General features: G+C 40.2%; 1 protein-coding gene across 3 annotated transcripts in view; it reads left to right on the plus strand.

Annotated features, from left to right (window-relative positions):
• Positions 1-5,210, plus strand: part of LOC137636183 (ketosamine-3-kinase-like) — a 99,037-nt gene extending 93,827 nt beyond the window's left edge. For 2 of the 3 annotated variants that reach the window (XM_068368586.1, XM_068368588.1), the window contains exon 8: positions 4,996-5,210. In XM_068368586.1, the coding sequence (XP_068224687.1) occupies positions 4,996-5,059 (64 nt within the window). In that variant the 3' untranslated portion in view covers positions 5,060-5,210. The remainder of the gene's footprint in view (positions 1-4,995) is intronic. The other variant, XM_068368587.1, reaches the window with a different exon arrangement.
• The last annotated feature ends 14,675 nt before the right edge of the window (positions 5,211-19,885 follow it).

The raw sequence follows: 19,885 nt of genomic DNA on the forward strand, positions 1-19,885 counted from the left end.
GGGTTTATAGATCTGCCTGGCATCATTAAATATAATCTCTGGATCCTCTCTAGCGTTCAACAGAGAAGGGTTTCTACAGAGGTCACTTCACTTCCACTCCCAGGTAGGCTTTTAGCCTGTCAGTGGAATCAGTTGTCTTCTCCACTCAATTCTGTTTTCAAAAATTCCCTCTCTTCTCAGCTGTTCAATTGTTGGCATGTTGTTCTTTGTCAAAATCTCTTCAATTCCATCCCTCCAGCATTTACGTGGTCTACCTCTTGATCTCCTCCCACCAGGCGTCTAGTCCCATCTCTTCCTTGCAATTCTATTTCCATCCATTCTCATTAAATGTCGTACTTCGTTTCAAATCTGGAATCTCCTGGTTGACCTGGAGGAGACCCAGAGTATGGCACAGCTGGGTAAAACCACATACAATGCTAGTGAAGATCTGCTGTCAATACCAAAATGACTCTTATCATCTAGATCTTTTGGAAAACTTATCCCTCTCCGATACAGTGATGCTGTCCACCATAGCATTCATTTTGAATAAGATTTTTTAATAATTCTGGCCATCCTTTACATCGCATCTTCCCAGTCCTAGTAGACAGATACCGTCTTTCCCTTCGTCTACAGTGCCCAGTCCTAGTAGACAGATACAGTCTTCCCCTTGGTCTACAGTGCCCAGTCCTAGTAGACAGATACAGTCTTCCCCTTGGTCTACAGTGCCCAGTCCTAGTAGACATATACACTCTTCCCCTTTATCTTCTAAACATAGACTGGAAACACTTGAAGAGAAATGATAAAAAGGTTTAACTTTTCCCCGCAAGAGTTATGGTTGTAACAGTGTTGCTGGCTCCATCATAAGGCTCAGCACTACGCAGTATTCTAGAAGTTTTATTCCATCTGTGACCTGATTATGGATTGATCTTCCTAGTGAGGTAGTTTATTCGGTAGAACTTATCTAGTTCGAAATTGCAGCAAATGTTTTATGTTGGACAGGCTGAAATAAGTCTCTCTTCATAGTTTATATATGGTAGATCTATTTTAATGTTCTTACTGATCTTTAGATATTCTATGTTTTCTGGGTCGAAGTACCAAAAGGGCAACGAAAAGCAAATAGAAAACGCACTGAGCGTACACAATAAAATGGTCGCGTGGACCACGGAAGGCACAAGGCCGAACGTATTAAAAAACACTTCCTATTACTTAACACTACTTGCCCGGTACTAGAAAAACTGTCAAAACAATCTATGGTACTTAACATTGGTGCAGGAGTAAGGAGAGCTTCAGCCATGATGAAGAAATCCACAAAAACTCAGCGAAAAGCGAGACACAAAATAAAGCAACCGTCGTATTACAAGTCCAATAGAAGGATGTGTAGAGGGCGCTCAAGGCAGGCGTCGCTGAGTGGATCAGGTGAGTTCGGTTGGTGCCGTTAGGGCGGCTCCCCCCTTTTGAGGAAGGATTGATCTAAATGGAAGATGACCTGTGAATAGTGGTTTTCACACGCCCTTTCTTTATACACGACGCCCTTAGGGTGCTCGCGCGAGGGTAGTAACCTCTGCATTCCATGCTTTAACTTTCTCTGGTATATTTGGAAGAATTTTTATCAGAAAAGTGTAAGGAAGGACCCTTTTCACCAGGCGTCACAGGTATCTCCCCAGACATAGATTTTTCCTTCGTCAAAATCCCTTTTTTATTCATTTCTTCTCATATGTAGTTTATTTCCGTATTTCCTTTACACTGAATCTGTGTCTTACATATTCTATAGTTTCCACAGGGAGGTCTTTTGAGACCAAGCAGCACCTCTCAAACTCCCTTTTCCTGTTTTATGTTAGAAAATCCTAAGTTATTATTATTATTATTACTTGCCAAGCTACAACCCTAGTTGGAAAAGCAGGATGCTATAAGCCCAGGGGCTCCAACGGGGAAAATAGCTCAGTGAGGAAAGGGAACAAGGAAAAATAAAATATTTTAAGAAGAACAACAATATTAAAATAAATATCACTTTATAAACTATAAAAACTTTAACAAAACAAGAGGAAGAGAAATAAGATATAAGATAGAACAGTGTGCCCGAGTGTACCCTCAAGCAAGAGAACCCTAACCCAAGACAGTGGAAGACCATGGTACAGAGGCTTTGGCACTACCCAAGATTAGAGAATAATGGGTTGATTTTGGAGTGTTCTAGAAGAGCTGCTTACCATAGCTAAAGAGTCTCTTCTATCCTTACCAAGAGGAAAGTAACCACTGAACAATTACAGTGCAGTAAGTAGAATGGTTTGGTTATCTCAGTGTTGTCAGGTGTATGAGGACAGAGGAGAATATGTAAAGAATTGGCCAGACTATTCGGTATGTGAGCGTATAGGCAAAGGGAATATGAACCGTAACCAGAGAGAAGGATCCAATGTAGTACTATCTGGCCAGTGAAAAGACCCCACAACTCTCTAGTGATAGTATCTCAATGGGTGGCTGGTGCCCTGGCCAACCTACTACCTACAGTAACTCACTTCATTTCCTTCACTGGTAAAAATAAAAAGTTTTGCTTGGAACTACAGGGTAAAACTTTCTCTAAAATCTTTTTCTCTATAAAATGGAAAATAAATTTATCAAAGGATGAAGTAAATGAATTTGATTATGAAAATGGAATAGACAATCCATGCTGTTCTTAAAATATTTATTTTAATTCAAACAACTTCTCATATAGTTTGTTTATTTCCTTATTTCCTTTCCTCGCAGTGCTATTTTTCCCTGTTGGAGCCTGTGGGCTTAGAGCATCCTGCTTTTCCAAATAGGGTTGTCGCTTAGCTAGTAATAATAATAATAATAATAATAATAATAATAATAATACATACATACATACATATACCAAGGCCCTTCCCCCAATTTTGGGGGGTAGCCGACATCAACAAAGAAACAAAAACAAAAAGGGGACCTCTACTCTCTACGTTCCTCCCAGCCTAACAAGGGACTCAACCGAGTTCAGCTGGTACTGCTAGGGTGTCACAGCCCACCCTCCCACATTATCCACCACAGATGAAGCTTCATAATGCTGAATCCCCTACTGCTGCTACCTCCACGGTCATAATAATAATAATAATAATGATAATAATAATAATAAGAAAAATCTGAAAGTTTTAAGAATTTCAGCGAGTAATGCACAGCGCTGCAGACACACGAAGAGCAAGATCACTAATCACCGGTGACTTCTCGTATAGAAAGACTTAAATGACAGGGATAATTGTATGTGCATGTAATGACTATTTGGTCATACACATCGAGTCTGTCACGGGCTTCAACAATGATTAAAATATAATTGTTCCAACACGGTTACTTACCTAGAACTACCTTCTTAGGAGTTACTGGTTAACTCTACCTAACCGACCAGCTTTTTGTATAGTTTACCCTCTTCCCGTTTTCTACGGGGTCAACCTCTGGCAGTGTGGTACGTGCCCTGAGGCGACCCGGGGTCGGGCAGCGTGCTAGCTCAGGTCGAAGCGCCAGTAAGTTTCTGGTCGCGACGTGATCAACATCTCGCCGCGCTCTCTCTTACCTTGTGCGACCCTTTTGTGTCCCCCGATCCTTTGTGCTTACCGCGAGTTGTTAATCAGTGCTGCTAAAGTTGGTTTGAGATTTCTGTATGTATGTAAGATGTAGAAGTTGTGCTGACCAAATTTTCATTTCAAGACACTTACAGCGATGTGTCGAATAAAGGAATCCACTGTTGATGGCATTTGTGGAGTTCCTCTTAAATATGTAAATTTGATCACGTCTGTTCATGAGCATAGCAAGTGCAAAGTTAATGTTAGTGGAGTCCCATCAAATGAATTTCCAGTGAACAGTGGAGTGCTCCAAGGGAATGTGTTGTCACCTATGTTGTTTATCTTCCTCATGGATTTTGTAATGCATAAAACAGTTGGAGATGGTGGAGAAGGATTGGACTAGATTGCTAATAGGAAATTAGCTGACCTAGAGTATGCTGATGACGCTGTCCTTATTAGCAGAACGCCACAGGATTTGCAATCCTTGCTTACCAGAATGCATGAAATATCTCAGGAGGTTGGTCTTAAGATAAACAGAAGAAGGACAGAGATGATGAGAATGGAATATGCAATGGAAGATGAAATATCATTGAAGGGAGAAAGCATTAATTAGGTAGTTTCTTTTAAATATTTAGGAGCTATGATCTCTAATACAGGGTCTTTAGAATTGGAGTTTAATGAAAGATTGAAAAAAGCACATTAGACACTGGCTAGACTAAATGAAATGTGGAAATCATATTGACTGAAATTACACATCAAAATCAGGCTATATTACTATATCAGTTTAGTGAAATCTGTGTTACTGTATAGACATGAGTCGTGGTATGACAATGAAACAATATCCAAGAGATTTTGTAGATTTGAGAACAAAGTCCTCAGAAGAATATTGGGAGTTAAATGGCAGGACAGGATTAAAAATGAAACTATAAGAGAGATTACTCGAGTCTCATATGTGGATGAGATCATGGTGAGGGGCAGATGGAGATGGTTTAGTCGTGCTCTTCGCACTCCCCAAGAGAGATTAGTTCACCAAACGTTTAACTGGGGCACCACAAGGCACTAGAAGAGATGGAAGACCCAGGCCTACATGGCTGAGGACTATGAAACGTGAAGTAGGAGAGGACGATTGGAGAAGTATTGATTTAGAAGCTCAAGATAGAGATGACTGGCAAAATCTAACTGAGACCCTTTGCGTCAACAGGCGTAGGAGATGATGATGAAGATGTAAGAGTCTAGCTTCCTTTGCGTCAACGGGCGTAGGAGATGATGATGAAGATGTAAGAGTCTAGCTTCCTTTGCGTCAACAGGCGTAGGAGATGATGATGAAGATGTAAGAGTCTAGCTTCCTTTGCGTCAACGGGCGTAGGAGATGATGATGATGATATAAGAGTCTGTTTAAGAGTCTAGCTTGACTTATTGGGCTGTTGAATCTCCTCCCTTTTGATGAATAAATGCCAAGAGTTCTCTTTTTCAGGAATCACTTTGGAACTGGCTATCGTAGCGGCAGCCTGCACCTGATGAGGACCCTGTCCAAGTAGGTTGTAGTGAGGATGTTATCTTATGAAAAAGGAGAATGTCTATGCAAAATCTGGGAAGATCAACACTCTTCGGGACCTACGGCGAGGAAACTAACGAGGAAGATTAAAATTTCTAAATATTTACATAGGTAGAAGTTAGAAAACATTAACCTTTCAAGATACTTGGCAATATCGAGGTCTAACCTTAAGTATTTACTAAATATACTACAGTATGTATTGCTTTTCATAATACAGTCATTATGAAATTGAGTAATAAAATTTTTTCAATGTTTAAAAAGATTACAGTACAGTATTTAAAATAATCCATTTATTAAACTTTCTCTGCTGATATATATGTAACTTTTTAAATACATTGTTTATGCTCTGAAACGTAAACATGGTCAGTATTAATCTTGGAAGTTTTTCACGGAAAGTGCCGAAGATGTGGGGCTTGAATACACTGTAAAGTGCTTTAAGAAAATATGTCAACAGTGGTATTATAGACACGAGTTCAATAGAGCGTAAAGAGCTTTTGAAAAATCTATCGACAGTTGTATTATAGACCCACGTTTACCTTCAACATCTGTTCAAATACTATTGGCACGAGACTAATAGCTTCTTAAGTATTGGAAAGAGCCAGAGATTATGAATGTCTTTTAGTCCTTTTGAAAAATCTATCAACAGTTGTATTATAGACCCACGTTCCCACGTTTACCTTCAACGTCTGTTCAAATACTATCGGCAGGAGACTAACAGCTTCTTGAGTATGAGATTATGAACGTTCTTCGGACCTAATATTCTAATATACAAAGTCCTGGATATTCAATAAAAACTCCCAAGTGTGTAAATATACAAACAGTTATGATTGTTATGTATTTTATCTTGTTTCCACAATTTTTTCCTTTGAGATTACATGCTGTGGTCATTTTGATAACTGGATAGTTTAAAAATATCCAAAAATAATCATTATACATTCCAGTATTTGCTATTGTTACATTGCTGTTACTGTATCGTCTTCTTAAGAAGTCTGATCTCCACATATCATTAGGAAAGGGATCGAATGATAACGTAGCTTATTCAGCTATAGTTTCCAACGTGCGTAAAGGTGTTGAAAGTTCATCTTTGATTGTAAATAGGTAAAAAGTACAGGTGTGTGTCGACTATTGTCCTAACATAAAAAAACGATGTACATGTTTGGCAAATGTTGCTAGCAGATGTTTAAAAAAAGTAAATGCAATAGTGTGGCTATTTGTAAAATAGTACAGTAGATATGCATAGTGAATTGCTGTACACAATCATAAAAGTACATTTTTTATTTTAATGACTTCTTCCAAATTAAAATATGACCATAATTTCACCTCATGCGCAGCTATTTCACTGTTCATAATTTTCCAAAATACTGAAATCTAATGCTTGGATTTTTTAATTTTACTACGGTTACATAAGAGGATAAAAATATCCCTTTTGTATTAACCTTTTTACCCCCCAAGGCTATTTGGAACTTTCCAACCCTTAACCCCCAGGCGTTTTTTTTTTCAAGAACATTTTGCAATATATTTTTTTTAAATTGCTCTAACAGCCTTAATTTTCGACATAGAGAAGTCAGGTTGGTCTCATTCTTTTGGAAAATGCCTGAAGTTTCTCATATAAAGTTATTAAAAATATGCAAAAAAAATTTAAATAGCATTTTTTTGCAAGGACGTACCGGTACGTCCATGGCGGTAAAGGGGTGAGTTTTGTGAAACGTACCAGTACGTCCATTGGGGGTAAAAGGGTTAAGAAATTTCAGTTTCCATCATATCTGTAAATAAAAATTTCGATATTGTTTCAATGCACGTTATATAGTTACATTAAAATGTGCGTGTAATGCGAGACGATAAGAAATATAGTATAGTTTTTTGGCTATTTAGTACTTGCAAGTAATGTTCAGGTACTCATAGTATTAGAGCTGCATAGTTTAAGTGTTGGCTTAGCGTCCTACTTACTGGAAAATGTCCGAGACATTAAGCGACGCACGCCTGTCACTTACAAGCTCGGAAGTATTATCCGAATGCTCAAGAAGAAATTTGGAAACTTGGACATCGGTGCTATTATAGTATGCTATCTACCGCCGATTTTGCTATCTACCACCCCTCTCTGACTATAATATGATACCTATCATCAGTCCCTAAGAATACGGTCTACTTGCTAATCCGCCTCTAATAAGGAGGATCACTACCGACTTGATAACCTAACCTAACCTAACTCAACCCAACCTAACCTAACCTAACCTAGAAACTGCTTATAATTATGCACCCATGTCCTAACCTAGTCTAACCCAACCCAACCTAACCTAACCTAACTCAACCCAACCTAACCTAACCTACAAACTGCTTATAATTACGCACCCATGTCCTAACCTAGTCTAACCCAACCCAACCTAACCTAACCTATAAACTGCTTATAATTATGCATCCATGTTGTCCTTCCAATAACTATTATTAAACTACCATTGAAGTGCAATGAGGATAACATACTTGTGTTACGTAATCTGTTTGATAATCCTCATCAAACAGGAGGATTAACATTGACGGTAGATAACATACTTTGTGGTAGATACCATACTATAGTAGAAATTCGACGGTAGATAGCATACTATAATAGCACCTGGACATCAATGCTAGATTATGTTTATACAACTTGTTTCAGTTGCAAAATATTTTTTTCCAATGGAACTAAATTCGTTTTTGAACTTACTTTAGAATTAGGTTATTAATAAGGGATAATCACCATTAAATACTTGTGATATTTTCTATATAGTTGGAGAAATCATTCTGTGATAAACTTTGGATGCCTGAAAAAAATTAACATACAGTATATGAGTCTTTCAGTCGAGAAACATGCCAAGCGCCATTTTTAAAAAGTGTCAGAAATCGCGATTGAAAATTGCCAATTTTCAACCCAAAAAACTGTGCATCGTATTGAAAATATTTTAGGTTAACTGTGTTCTGCATAAAATTTGCTACTAGTTATAACAAATATGAAACTCCTAGCTATTATATTTACCGAGTAATTCGCGATTGAAAATTGGCAATTTTCAATCTTGATTTCTGACACTTTTTAAAAATGGCGCTTGGCATGTTTCTCGACTGAAAGACTCATATATATTTGGTTCTATTAGTTAACCCTTTTACCCCCAAGCGATTTGGAGCTTTCCAACCCTTAACCCCCAGGCGTTTTCTTTATCAAGCACATTTTGCTATATATTTTTTTTAAATTGCTCTAACAGCCTTAATTTTTTTTCATAGAGAGGTCAGGTTGGTCTCATTCTTTTGGAAAATGCCTGAAATTTCTCACAAAATTATAAAAAATTTGCAAAAAAATGTGAATAACAGTTTTTTGCAATGACGTACCGGTACGTCCATGTGAGTAAAGGGATGAGTTTTGTAAAACGTACCAGTACGTCCATTGGGGGTAAAAGGGTTATTATGTACTGCATTGTACTTGTTAAAAAACATTGTTTCATATATGTGACTAGTTTTTTTTCTTTTTAATGTCGTATTTGAGTATCTCCGAAAGGTTCTTTTCAAACTCGCATCCGTACGAAGGCGGAAAATAAATCGTAGGTAAACCAAAGTTCGGTTTATATCTAGCAATATCGAGAGGCAGTGGTTAAACCTGTATACAGTTCAGATATTCCAACAAATGATTTTTTAAGTTTTATACAATGCTTTAAGAATAAAATGTATATGTTAAATGTAACATGTTAAGTATATCATGTTTCGTGAGACCGACAAGAAATCAGTTTGTTTTCATTTTGTATACAAAACAATAATCATGGAAGAATTTAAAGCTAGTGTATGTTTAGTAAAAGTGATGTGCAGTAGTTAATTAAATGATTAAGAAATTTATTCTTATTAATTAAAAAGTCCTTCTCTTCATTACAAAGTCAAGCAGTTACACAAAATCAAAATATTAGTTTTCATAACATACCCATTATGGTTAACGTTGATCAATCTAAGAATGCCTCTTAATTTTCAACGCAAATTATTTATATCCGAGTTTTGTATTTTAAGATCTATCTGTAATAAAAATACAGCCGTTTAGTAAAGGGATTTTGACGAAGGAAAAATCTATTTCTGGACGAGGAACCTGTGTCGCTCCGTGAAATGCTCCTTATAGCACCATTTCTAAGGTAATAAATACTGCTAAATATACCAGAGAAAAAGGTTGCATGGAATACCAGGAATAAACTCAGCTCGCTCACTCTAATAGAGTGTCGGTACAATAACTGGGGCGTGTTAGAACCACGACCAGAGGTCCCTCGGTCGGTATAGTAACTGGGGCGTGTTGGAACCACGACCAGAGGTCCCTCGGTCGGTACAGTAACTGGGGCGTGTTAGAGCCACGACCAGAGATCCCTCGGTCGGTACAGTAACTGGGGCGTGTTAGAGCCACGACCAGAGGTCCCTCGGTCGGTACAGTAAGTGGGGCGTGTTAGAGCCACGACCAGAGGTCCCTCGGTCGGTATAGTAACTGGGGCGTGTTAGAACCACGACCCGAGGTCCCTCGGTCGGTATAGTAACTGGGGCGTGTTAGAACCACGACCAGAGGTCCCTCGGTCGGTATAGTAACTGGGGCGTGTTAGAACCACGACCAGAGGTCCCTCGGTCGGTATAGTAACTGGGGCGTGTTAGAACCACGACCAGAGGTCCCTCGGTCGGTATAGTAACTGGGGCGTGTTAGAACCACGACCAGAGGTCCCTCGGTCGGTATAGTAACTGGGGCGTGTTAGAACCACGACCAGAGGTCCCTCGGTCGGTATAGTAACTGGGGCGTGTTAGAACCACGACCAAAGGTCCCTTGCCAATTAGTCCTCTCCTTCCTCAATATCCCCCGACACTACGAGGTGCCGTTCTACATCCGACTACTGCCCTCTACTACGACCACCCTCCCCCCACCCCTACCACTTCCCACGCTTCTTCCACCATTCCTACTAGCACCCCAAGCTTGGACCAGCCTAGGGTGAGGGAAAAAAGGGGGGTGGAAAACTAATTTCATTCAAGAATGAATTCCAATAATCAAAAATACTAAATGTATTTTTTCCATCATGAATAATGATGAAAATAAACTTTTTCAAATCCCTCAGAAATTAAAAACTTATCAAGGTATTGTATGCAATAATATAGTTATAAATTTTAACACTGGTTATTAAAAGAAATTTAAAAATAATCATAATTAGAGGAAATTAAATTAATTTCAACTTCACTTTATCTGTACTGTTATGAGGAGTTGATAGTGGATGAAGATAGCGAGGATAATTTCACCACACTTAAGCACTTCACTACTACTCTCGGTTATTGTTCAAGGCATATTTTTCAACAGATCAGCAAGCAACTATTTTGAATTTTTTTTGCAAATAGAAGCCTCAGGAACATACTTTTTATAACCCATTCATATTTCACTATTACTCCATCTTTTATATACAGTGATGCTTCAGCATACGAAAGTAATCCGTTCAGGATACGGTTTCGTATGCTGATTTTTTCGTATCCTGAGTCTCGTTTTACATGTAAATAGCCTAATCCGTTTCAAGCCTTATGATAAGACACCTTTTCTTTCATAAACACGCTAAACTGTAGTAATAAACATGCAATGCAGCCATTTCTATCATTCAATAATTAACCCAACCTTTAAAAACAGCCTAATCCATTCCAGAAACCACCATGAGATTATTCAATAATGTAGTCATAGCCTAGTTATCCCCTCCAAGCCCTAAGAAAACGGTCCGTTTTCTTTACTACTGTATAAAAGTTACGGTACTGTATGTAAAGCATTTGGATCAGTGAAGGTGTATTGTTACCTGTACACCTAAATTAAGGGTTGATTCCCTAAAAAAAAAAGGTACTGTACTCTCGGCGACGAGTTGGGATCTCGTAAGCTTTTCGTATCCTGAAAATTTTATTCGTATACTGGGACATAAAAATCTTTGTATCGCTTTTTGTATCCTGATTTTTTCGTAAGCAGAAACTTTCGTATCCAGAGGTATCCCTGTATAATATCTATTGGAGGTCCAAACTATTTTCCCTGTTGTTTTGGCTTTTATCACTTCTTAGGACTCGGGTTAACATATTTGCTATGAAAATATATACAAATATACAATATTAAGTGACCACTGAGCAAGAACTATAATGGGGCCAAGATACTTGGTTTAATTTACGACTGGAGAAAGCATACGCGAGTGCTCCATAACTCGTGCAAGTTCTAGCAATTTCGTCGAATACCAAGACGATATTTTCTCGGCAAAGAGACATTGCCTGCTCTCTCTCCCATGAAATTGATTCCCTAAAAAATGGACATTTGCAATGCAAACTCAAATTTGCAAATGGCATCTGGTACAGTGTCTGTAGCTAGAAGAATTGAAGTGCTTTGCAATCACTTAAACCCTAACTGCATTGCTTCAATGCATTTTGATTATATATTCTCTGCAGTTGCTACTTATATTTTTTTTTCCAAATTTATAACTTGAAAAAATCACTGAGGTTCAAAGAACTAAGTAACCTGTTGAATACTATTCAGATCAGGCAAAACGTCAGAAAAGTATAGACGTCGACGTTGTCCCATGGACGTTGAAAGGCATCCTTTAGTGATGCTGTCTGATTGGCAGTTTCCTGTAAAGTCTTGTCGCAAGAATGTTTATCTCTGTTTAAGCCAAAAAATTCTTCACTGCTTGAGAATGAAGGGACCGCCCTGCACTGACCGTTCATTCGTTCAGATTTCCGGCATTTACAGCTGAGCGAGGGCTCTTGACAAGATGCCGTAGCCCCCAGAGACCTGCACTGACCAGTTGGGTCTATAACTGTTAGGAGACAAAGGGTCTTTACTTGGTTTCAACAATGCTACTGCTATGGCTCTTCTCCATATCTTTGGTTTGCCCCAAGTGGCTGAGCTTGTCAGTAATTACATACTTCCTGCCTGGAATGAATCTTGTGGACAGTTCCACTACATTGTTCAGTGTTCATGTGTGAGCCTGCTCGGCTAACTTGCATAGGTGCTAGGTGCTGTGAAATGGTACCTCCTTGTATGTTGATATATGCCACTACCGTAGTGTTGTCACTCATCGAAGCTAGCGAGTTGCCTATAAGATCTATTGGAATGATTGCTGTGCCAGGAGTTCTGCCTTCAGTCCCTGTAGGTGGATGTGCAGGCTCCTCTCTTCTTCAAACATCCTGCGGCAATCTGATTTCTCAGGTGTGCTCCCCAGCCTTCCTTTGATGCATCCGTAAACAGAAGCACTTCCGGGTGAGTTTATTCTAAAGCTAAAAGCTAAGTAATAGCCTTTCACTGCAAAGACTGAGTGGAGCTACCTCAGCAAAGGAAAATGAGGAGAACCGTTCTACTAAACCACTAGCAGAAAAAGCATAATTCTACGGTACTTAGAGAAGGAGCATCAGCAAATCCGGATGCCACCCAGGTAACCTGAAACTGAGATTGTCCATAGACTGTGAATAATTGAGATTGTCCATAGACTGTGAATGATTGAGATTGTCCATAGACTGTGAATGATTGAGATTGTCCATAGACTGTGAATGATTGAGATTGTCCATAGACTGTGAATGATTGAGATTGTCCATAGACTGTGAATGATTGAAGACATTAAGGCTTTCAAGAGAAAACTGACTTTCCTATTTCATGAGTCTTATAATAGTGACAATTTAACAGTAAATGAAAAATACGCGATATGAAACGTTAAATGCTCTGAATGATCAAGGTAAAATGACAGGGGAGGTCCTGTAGAGATTGGGGTTCCACTGCTGTATAGGACCGGAAAAGCAGCCGTCAAAGTAAAAAGTAAAGTAGTCGGTAAATCAGGTAACTGGTGTGTTGGAAGGTGACCTGAATACTGCTGATGTCCCTGGAACTGGAAAGCAGCTTACTGGAAGATGTTAAAGAACTGAAAGCAGTATATTGGAAGGTTTAGATTAACTAGGAGGCAAACGAGTTCTTTGACAGCGATATCCAAAGTATAAGAAGCCTTTCCAAAAGGGAAGAGTCACTGATCCTACTCTGTCCCCTTGGTGATTGAGCATGTATGGTAATACATTTCTCTTATTGGAACTGATCTTGCCATATACCTCTATCACACTGAAGGCTTCCCAGATTACGTACCTGCTTTCCGAATCGCAAAGGAGCTGTGAAACAGTATCCCCTTGCTTGTACAAGTAAGTGTAGTTCTTCTGCAACAATACCTGGTGACTTATTAAACCCCGACTTCCAATAAGTTGAAAAGCAGGTGTTTTACTCCTGTGAACCACTTCCGAGGAGGTGTTCATGTTCCTTGGATTCACTATGAATGGCAGCATCCCTAGAGGTGGGGTTAGAGTAGAACTCCCCTGGAGGGGATATCGTAAACCAAACTCCAAGCCCGGTCATCCAGTGTTTCCTATTCTACTGAAACAAAACTGAAGGGAAATTGCTGGTTGCTTAGCAGCAATGCTTCCAACAATACAAAAGCAATCGTTGGTGTGGGAGCCCACGTAAATAGAGTTCTCTCAAGATGAGGGAAGTTGTAACCGTCCAGTCTGAAGTTTTTGGTCTTGCGAGAGAGGTTGTGATGCTTCTCTCCGTTTGCTGAAACAAATACAGTGAACCCTTGCTACTTCGGGGTTCGACCATCGCGGATTCACCACTTCGCGGATTTTTTTCATAACCCATACAGTGAACCCTCGCTACTTCGCGGTTCGACCATCGCGGATTCACCACTTCGCGGATTTTTTCCATAACCCATATATATACAGTAATATATATATATATATGTATGCATGTATTTATGTATATATGTAGGTATGTATGTGTATACATATAAATATATATATATATATATATATATATATATATATATATATATATATATATATATATATATATATACACACATATATATATATATATATATATATATATATATATATATATATATATATATATATATATATATATATACACACATATATATATATATATATATATATATATATATATATATATATATATATATACACACATATATATATATATATATATATATATATATATATATATATATATATATATATATCTAAAGTAGGAAGATGTGATGTAGTTCTAAGGGAAAAGTATGGAAAATATGTCTGGGTAATAAGCAAAGCTCTACCTCCAGTTTGTTTCTACATTATGATCAGAGATAAATGTAAACAAAACATTGGTTGCCATTTTTTATTGTGCTTTTTAGCATGTTTAGGAAATGCATGATATAAAATCACCTTTAATATTTGTGCCTGTTTTAGTTTAGGGTACTGTAGTACATGCATTAAGTGTTCTGTACATTAAAGGGTAGTTTGTTAACAGTACTACGTACAAGGGAAGGTTTTAAAAGTCTGAATATACATGTTGAATAAATAGGTAAATATGGTGTCACTACTTCGCGGATTTTCACCTATCGCGGCCGCGACTGGAACCTATCTACCGCGATAAACGAGGGTTCACTGTATATATATACATATTGGTAATAACAAAATCAACATACTGTACTGAATAATCAATATAATTGATGCAAAAACTAACCTATACACAGATGTGTACAGTAAATGCGTTTGTTTCTTCATTATGATCAGAGAAACGTAAACAAAACATTGGTTGCCATTTTTTATCGTGCTTTTTGGCGTGTTTAGGAAACGCATGATATAAAATCGCCTTTAATATTTGTGCCTGTTTTAGTTTAGGGTACTGTAGTACATGCATTAAGTGTTCTGTACATTAAAGGGTAGTTTGTTAACAGTACTACGTACAAGGGAAGGTTTTAAAAGTCTGAATATACATGTTAAGTAAATAGGTAAATATGGTGTCACTACTTCGCGGATTTTCACCTATCGCGGCCGGGTCTGGAACCTATCTACCGCGATAAACGAGGGTTCACTGTAGTATCAGCATGATCCTCTTTTTCTGCAAGGATATGCAGTTGGTTACCTACTGAACATGATTCTCAGATCAAGGCAAAATAAGGTCAACTGTCTTGGTCCTGAAGGAAGACAGGACCACTTGATTGACAAATCCCTGAGAGATGAATCTTGATCTTGTAGGTACCAAAAGAGTGAGCGTGAATGCTAGATGCGATAAACACTGAAGCTTTGAGTTGAAAATCAGACCCTAGAGGGCGAGGAGATAATTCTGTTAGCTGAAGGATGGATATATAGGCTTATGTTTCCTTCAGGTTCACTAAGTTCAAGAAGCCTTCTTCCTGATGGAAGATCGTACTGTACTTGCAGCCTTCCTTTCAAACGGGAAGATCACTAAAGTTGACAGTAAAGACCTGGAGAACCGTCTGGAAAACTTCAATTGTGTTCCTCCTCATGGTAAGGTGACTATAGTGCCAAAGAGGTCTATGACCGTAGATTGGGTGTCTCCGGAGAAGAACTAATTAAGTCACTATCGCATTCGTTCCACCTCAGAGAAAAATATATAATGTATACTGAGATGTAGCAAGGATCACTCTCTCTCTATCTCTCTCTCTCTGTGTTAACATGCAGTCACTTTCCAGTAGATTGGGTGTCTCTGGAGAAGAACTAATCAAGTCACTATCACATTCATTCCACCTCAGGTCGAACAGGAAGCTGTTCGGCTGATCCTGGAAAAGGCCGAGAACAATGTGCTTCGTGATCGAGTCTTACATCAGATTGCTGTTGTCAGCATTGCAATTGCCCCATTGATGAACAGCGGTGTTGGAGTCATAGAAACGTTTCGGGAACGTCCCGTGACAGGAGAGGGACTATGGCAGCTGCCTACATCCTGACTCGTAGTGGTCGGTCTTGTACATAACCTAACCCTGATAACATGAATGTGTACTGTACCTAGTATCAATAACCCTTCCCATGCATAGGGATCACTCGAAGTCTTGTGAGACTTGGCCCTTTTGGTTGGCGTGTACCTCGGTGACACCTTCCTCCTGTTCAGGTAGGACTTTCCCTTCTTTGGAGATGGAGAAGTCAACCGTCCAGGAAGGGGATAGAGTGGCAGTCCCCATTATTCCTAACTGTAGTGCGCGAGACCGGTCAGAGGTATTATCATCACTTGGTTAGGCGTAGTGCAGTAGATACTCTCCCAGTGTGTACCGTCCCTCCCGTGTATACACAGGAAGAGATCAGTCAAAGGTGTTCTTGTCACTTGGCTCAGTAAAGAATATACGTTCCCAATACGTACCATCTCACCCATGTGTGCAAGGGGAGAGATCTGTCAGGTTAGGGGCGTTCTTGTCAATCAACTGGGTGAGAGGAGAAGACTGATCCCATAGTGACTTGTCACTCCAAGGCTGCTCGAGCATTGATAGAGTAGTAGAACGTTTTGGTTAATCTGGAATGTACAAAGTGTACCTTTAGTGCATGGAAATCGTGTCCATAGTGATCGTGCTTGTAAGCTCGTGCACCTGTACGATTGTAAACATTGACAATTGATCGTGTGATCCATGGTGAGCATGGATGATTTGTCCATGTGGTTGATCATACTTATGGACGATTGTGTGCGTGGATGATGATGTTCGTGAAGCTCACGCGGATGGACCTTAAGCTTATGCGTGACGGGTAACACAGTCAGAGACTGTACACAGAAACCTTGTGTGTACATATGAAAAGCTTTACTGTCAGAAACTGTATGCATGGAGATATTACTTGTTCATGTCAGACAGTACGGTCAGTGACCTTACGTCCTGAATCGTGTACGTGGCGATTGCTTGCACATGTATGCATGAAAGACAGTATATAGAGCTTGTGCATGTAGGAGTCTGGAGCATGGAGACCATGCGCATGAAATTCTATTGTACGTAGAATCCTGATGTGTGTACACGTCGAGTTGTTGTACACGTGTGAGCCAGTACAGTAAAAGACCGTACGTAAAGACTGTGTGCTTAGAGGTCAGGAATAAATAGATCTTGCATGCGGAAATTTTTTGACCTTGGCATCTTAATTCACGTATGCATCAAGTCCTTACAAGCGTATGCGCGAGGAGCCGTACGGTAGAAGACCATACGTAAACCTGTGCGCGTGGAAGGTAGTGCGTTCCAAAACACTGCACGTGGAAGGTAGTACGTTCCAAAACACTGCACGTGGAAGGTAGTACGTTCCAAAACACTGCACGTGGAAGGTAGTACGTTCCAAAACACTGCACGTGGAAGGTAGTACGTTCCAAAACACTACACGTGGAAGGTAGTACAGTACGTTCCAAAACACTGCACGTGGAAGGTAGTGTGTTCCAAAACACTGCTCGTGGAAGGTAGTACGTTCCAAAACACTGCACGTGGAGTGCATACGTGTGGACTTCCGATATGCGAGGGTTTCCTGTGTGTGTGGATTTTCTTCTCCCTCTGCAAAGAGAGTGATAGTCCAGTAGGGGTAAGAGAAACAGTAGAGGTTTCACATATGTAATGACGTCTTCTACTCTTTCTTCAGAAGTTGGCAAGAAGACTTAGCGAAGATAAGGCTAGAGAGAAGGGGGGTACTCTTCAGAAGTTGGCAAGAAGACTTAGCGAAGATACGGCTAGAGAGAAGGGGGGTACTCTTCAGAAGTTGGCAAGAAGACTTAGCGAAGATAAGGCTAGAGAGAAGGGGGTTACTCTTCAGAGGTTGGCAAGAAGACTTAGCGAAGATAAGGCTAGAGAGAAGGGGGTTACTCTTCAGAAGTTGGCAAGAAGACTTAGCGAAGATAAGGCTAGAGAGAAGGGGGTTACTCTTCAGAGGTTGGCAAGAATACTTAGCGAAGATAAGGCTAGAGAGAAGGGGGTTACTCTTCAGAGGTTGGCAAGAAGACTTAGCGAAGATAAGGCTAGAGAGAAGGGGGTTACTCTTCAGAAGTTGGCAAGAAGACTTAGCGAAGATAAGGCTAGAGAGAAGGGGGTTACTCTTCAGAAGTTGGCAACAAGACTTAGCGAAGATAAGGCTAGAGAGAAGGGGGTTACTCTTCAGAGGTTGGCAAGAAGACTTAGCGAAGATAAGGCTAGAGAGAAGGGGGTTACTCTTCAGAGGTTGGCAAGAAGACTTAGCGAAGATAAGGCTAGAGAGAAGGGGGGTACTCTTCAAAAGTTGGCAAGAAGACTTAGCGAGGATAAGGCTAGAGAGAAGGGGGGTACTCTTCAGAAGTTGGCGAGAAGACGTAGCGAAGATAAGGCTAGAGAGAAGGGGGGTACTCTTCAGAAGTTGGCGAGAAGACTTAGCGAAGATAAGGCTAGAGAGAAGGGGGGTACTCTTCAAAAGTTGGCAAGAAGACTTAGCGAGGATAAGGCTAGAGAGAAGGGGGGTACTCTTCAGAAGTTGGCGAGAAGACGTAGCGAAGATAAGGCTAGAGAGAAGGGGGGTACTCTTCAGAAGTTGGCGAGAAGACGTAGCGAAGATAAGGCTAGAGAGAAGGGGGGTACTCTTCAGAAGTTGGTGAGAAGACGTAGCGAAGATAAGGCTAGAGAGAAGGGGGGTACTCTTCAGAAGTTGGCAAGAAGACTTAGCGAAGATGAGGCTAGAGAGAAGGGGGGTACTCTTCAGAAGTTGGCAAGAAGACTTAGCGAAGAAAAGGCTAGAGAGAAGGGGGGTACTCTTCAGAAGTTGGCAAGTAGACTTAGCGAAGATAAGGCTAGAGAGAAAGGGGGTACTCTTCAGAAGTTGGCAAGAAGACTTAGCGAAGATAAGGCTAGAGAGAAGGGGGGTACTCTTCAGAAGTTGGCAAGAAGACTTAGCGAAGAGAAGGCTAGAGAGAAGGGGGTTACTCTTCAGAAGTTGGCAAGAAGACTTAGCGAAGATAAGGCTAGAGAGAAAGGGGGTACTCTTCAGAAGTTGGCAAGAAGACTTAGCGAAGATAAGGCTAGAGAGAAGGGGGGTACTCTTCAGAAGTTGGCAAGAAGACTTAGCGAAGAAAAGGCTAGAGAGAAAGGGGGTACTCTTCAGAAGTTGGCAAGAAGACTTAGCGAAGATAAGGCTAGAGAGAAGGGGGGTACTCTTCAGAAGTTGGCAAGAAGACTTAGCGAAGAAAAGGCTAGAGAGAAAGGGGGTACTCTTCAGAAGTTGGCAAGAAGACTTAGCGAAGAAAAGGCTAGAGAGAAGGGGGGTACTCTTCAGAGGTTGGCAAGAAGACTTAGCGAAGATAAGGCTAGAGAGAAGGGGGGTACTCTTCAGAAGTTGGCAAGAAGACTTAGCGAAGATAAGGCTAGAGAGAAGGGGGTTACTCTTCAGAGGTTGGCAAGAATACTTAGCGAAGATAAGGCTAGAGAGAAGGGGGTTACTCTTCAGAGGTTGGCAAGAAGACTTAGCGAAGATAAGGCTAGAGAGAAGGGGGTTACTCTTCAGAGGTTGGCAAGAAGACTTAGCGAAGATAAGGCTAGAGAGAAGGGGGGTACTCTTCAGAAGTTGGCAAGAAGACTTAGCGAAGAAAAGGCTAGAGAGAAGGGGGGTACTCTTCAGAAGTTGGCAAGAAGACTTAGCGAAGATAAGGCTAGAGAGAAGGGGGGTACTCTTCAGAAGTTGGCAAGAAGACTTAGCGAAGAAAAGGCTAGAGAGAAAGGGGGTACTCTTCAGAAGTTGGCAAGAAGACTTAGCGAAGATAAGGCTAGAGAGAAGGGGGGTACTCTTCAGAAGTTGGCAAGAAGACTTAGCGAAGAAAAGGCTAGAGAGAAGGGGGGTACTCTTCAGAAGTTGGCAAGAAGACTTAGCGAAGATAAGGCTAGAGAGAAGGGGGGTACTCTTCAGAAGTTGGCAAGAAGACTTAGCGAAGAAAAGGCTAGAGAGAAGGGGGGTACTCTTCAGAAGTTGGCAAGAAGACTTAGCGAAGATGAGGCTAGAGAGAAGGGGGGTACTCTTC

The sequence above is a fragment of the Palaemon carinicauda genome, unplaced genomic scaffold (genome assembly GCF_036898095.1).
Source record: "Palaemon carinicauda isolate YSFRI2023 unplaced genomic scaffold, ASM3689809v2 scaffold246, whole genome shotgun sequence".
Classification (NCBI taxonomy): Eukaryota; Metazoa; Arthropoda; class Malacostraca; order Decapoda; family Palaemonidae; genus Palaemon; species Palaemon carinicauda.